Below are 3,759 nucleotides of genomic sequence, written 5' to 3' on the forward strand. Positions count from 1 at the left end.
CGATATGTTGTCGCTGTGTTGCGCGCTCGATTCTGCCGTTCTTGTAATGCGCCCTTAGCGGTCAGCTGATCCCGCCGATTACGCGCGCCTACGTACCGTCGCTCTGACCACCACCCAGGCGATACGCAACAAGGAGAAATATAGGAAATGGAAAGGCTGCTTTACATATTAGATTATCGTGACGCGCAGCCGAGAACGCCTGTGTAGTGGGTGGCGAAATGCCGATTTGTCTAGTTCGCTATCATGCAGCCGTCTCTGCTGCATCGGTCATCATGGGTAGCTAGCCACTGACTGGAATGTGCTAAGAAAAATTTGTCGCTCGCGGAGAAACGTGCTCGCCCAAGCACTTGAAATTTTACGGAGCCGTAGTTCGTGCCGCGTTCGTGCTGCATCGGTTATCATGGGTAGCTAGCCACTGATGGGCATGTGCTTTAAGGGCTAAGAAAAATTCGTCGCTCACGGAAAAACGTGCTCGCCCAAGCACTTGAAATTTTACGGAACCGTAGTTCGTGCCGCGTTCGTGCTGCATCATCATTCCTTTTGCATTGATGGTTATTGTGTATGGATAGTTTGTTGCTAGCACTTTCCAAAAGCAGCTACGTTTTCAGTGGAGCTTTGTTTGTGGAAGACGACCAAGTTAGCACTTTAAGCAGCATATGGCTGTGGGAGTTAGCTGCATGTGTGCTGGTCCTCGTAGTGTGGTCATCTAAGAGTACGGTTGAAACAGTAAGAATAATCACGCCATATAAACCTTTGGCTTATGAAATTTTATTATATGACAAGCTCATAAAAGTGTGTTAGCACTTGACTATGGTAGGTTGCAGTATGCTAAATATTGTTTTGTCGCAGGCCTGTATATCGTGATCATGGCATGTAGACCTATAAACGACAACCAGGAAAAGTGGACCAGTCAGACAAAGTCACTGAACCCATTCTTTGGAAAAGAACACATCTATAGGTATGTACAACATTGTGTTAAAATGGAACCAATTTATAAATAAGCCGAGACATGGGTTAAAGCTTGTTTTTCAGTGCGTCCCCTTGCCAGAACACATAAGTAACCTTTCTTAGGGTGATTATGCCACCACAAAATGTTTGTTGACAAATAACACCTATGAAATTTCTCCTTCAAGCACGTTGAGGAGCAAAATTATGACATGGCAATGAATGTAGAAATAATCTGAGCCTTTCGGAACAATAACGAAAATATGAAATAGTGTGCCAACTTTTTGAATGCCACGGGGCTTTTAAGACAGACAGCATTCGTTAACTTTCAGCTCTTGCACGCAGCAGCTTGACTTAAATGACATTGAATTTTCAGCAAGCACATCCACAGAGTGGTATAAACATCTGCACGGCACATATCATTACCTAATTATTTATTTGGACCTGTTGTAGCATCACAAGGACATTTTTTCAGGGAGGTTACAGAGTAACAAACACCTGTATACAAAAAGTGCAGTGCAAGAATTTAATATTTTACTACAAAGATGAAAAAAAAGGGATGACAAATAGGAAGGATTTGAACACAAACAAAACTGGAAGCACAGAAAGAGAAAAAACAACTACATAATAAACCTACAAAAAGGGGCAGGTCATGAAAGCATCCGGCAAACAGTCAGTGTGTGCAACATAAAACTGCACTTACACACTGCAAAATAATAAGCTTGCTTAACGAGTGAGTGCTCCAAATCTGCTGGACATGCCAGGTAATGTCCTGTCATGTAGTACCAGAATGTGTCGCAAACTATGGGAGGCCTACTATCAGCAAACAGTGTCTGACACACGCGCATGATTCCACTTAATCCTTCAACATTCCTCAAAAATGTGAGAGTTCATAAAGGCACGTGGAAACCTGCCAGCACACTGCGAGTTTGGAGTAAGCCAGTTAAGTCTGTGACATAATAAAAAATCCTCACACTGGTCTTTTCTCATTTACTGAAGCGCTGCTGCGTCAAATGCTGACGTTTCAGACATTCTCAAGGATTGAGCTTTCACTCTGACAGAAATTGTTTGCCTTCTGTGTTCCCAGTTTGCTTTTAGTGTATTCTAGACATAGGTCGGCAAACTCACTCATGAGTCAGCTCAGTCCAACTCACTCAGACTCAGATCGAGCCATGAGTCTGAGTTTGAGTGAGTCCGGGGGAGTAAAATTTTCGTGAGTGTGAGTACGAGTGAGTCCGGTTGGGAAAAAAAATTTCGTGTGAGTGAGTCCAGTTCAGGAAAAATTTTGGCAAGCCTCAGCCTGAGGGAGCCCTAAGCGCAATATATAAATTGTGAGTGAGTCTGAGTGAGCTCCATGTTTTTTGCCGACCTATGATTGCAGATATATAACTGTGTTTGCAGTGTTGAGCTGCGGGTAGGTGCTTGTCCTTGGTCAGTAGCTTGTTATCGCTTATGCTTTACCAGCTGGATTGATTCATTAACTCAGTTGTTCAGCACAGTACACTGTGACAAAAGGCAGAGAGAGAGAGAGATACTGTTTTATGAAGCTTGAGGGGTCATTTACCACACAATTATAATCTTTCAGAACAGTTCTTGAACTCCAGTTATAAGTTGCAATTCCATAAAAATGGTATTATTCATTTTATTTATCTTTCCAGGTGTACATCTGCACTCAATAAGTTGCACACCATATGCTGACATTATAATATTTCATGCAGGTACATAGAAAGCAAAGGTGCTCAAAAACATCGAGATGCTGGGATACGCCTCTTCACTTCAGGACATTTGCAGAAGCTGCAGTTTTTGGAAGGCAGTGGTGCAGAGACCGTTGTACGTGCAGAAGTGCTAGCTTCCATGACTACTAGGACCCTGTACAAGGCATCCATCAAGTTGTATAAATGTGATGGTGAGGTAGTTTCGGGGAGCTGCACCTGCGTTGCAGGCAAAGGTGCAGTGTGCAAGCACATCTGCTGTGTCTTGTATGGTTTAATGTACATTGCACAGCATGATCTGGCATCTGTGCCAGACTCTCTCTCGTGCACAGAGACAGAAAGACAGTGGTACCACCCCAGAGACCCCAGGAAGGTCACGGAAGATTTTGAGAATGTAGTCTTTTCCAAGGACACCTGCGACAGGATCAGCTGTGCACCAGAACGACACCAAAAACGAATTCAGTATTCATCTTTGAAAGCAGACAGAAAGGTGATGAAAACACCCAGCCTGATAAACTTGCATGGCAATCTTAAGAAATGCGGCCTCGACTGCTTTGCCGACATTCTCGAGGCAAACGACTTCTTGCCCGTGAGAATTGCAGAAACAGCAAATTGTGCTGAAGAAGACAAAGGAATGCCGAAACGATGGCTTGATGCTGTAAAAGCTGGAAGTGCAGTCCAGTACACAGTTAATGACGTGAATGCTGTGGAGAATGCCACAAGGCTCCAGAGTGGATCACCCATGTGGCATCATTACCGGAAAGGAATTATAACTGCATCATCGGCGCATAGAGTGTACACATGGGTGAATAGTACGTGCAAAAGAAAGATGGGGCCCCATGATGTGCGCTCTCTGCTAAGCACTATCATGGGTAAGAAAGTGCGTGCTACTTATGCCATGAAGCGGGGCCTTTATGCGAAGACAGCGCAAGGAAGGCCTTCCTTGAAAAAAATAAACAGCACGTGGACATCGACGTGAGGCAGTGTGGTCTTTTTTTATGCCGCAACCATCCTTTCCTTGGGGCAAGCCCAGACGGAATCGCTACATGCAGTTGTTGTGCACCACGCCTTTTGGAGATCAAAAGCCCCATGAGAATTGATG

General features: G+C 44.3%; 1 protein-coding gene across 1 annotated transcript; it reads left to right on the forward strand.

The window, feature by feature from the left end:
* The first annotated feature begins 2,145 nt into the window (after positions 1-2,145).
* Positions 2,146-3,759, forward strand: LOC119397562 (uncharacterized). Its single transcript, XM_037664985.2, has one exon. It carries the CDS (start codon positions 2,800-2,802, stop codon positions 3,634-3,636), a length of 837 nt encoding a protein of 278 aa, XP_037520913.1. The 5' UTR covers positions 2,146-2,799; the 3' UTR covers positions 3,637-3,759.

This window comes from Rhipicephalus sanguineus, chromosome 6, assembly GCF_013339695.2.
Source record: "Rhipicephalus sanguineus isolate Rsan-2018 chromosome 6, BIME_Rsan_1.4, whole genome shotgun sequence".
NCBI classification, from domain to species: Eukaryota; Metazoa; Arthropoda; class Arachnida; order Ixodida; family Ixodidae; genus Rhipicephalus; species Rhipicephalus sanguineus.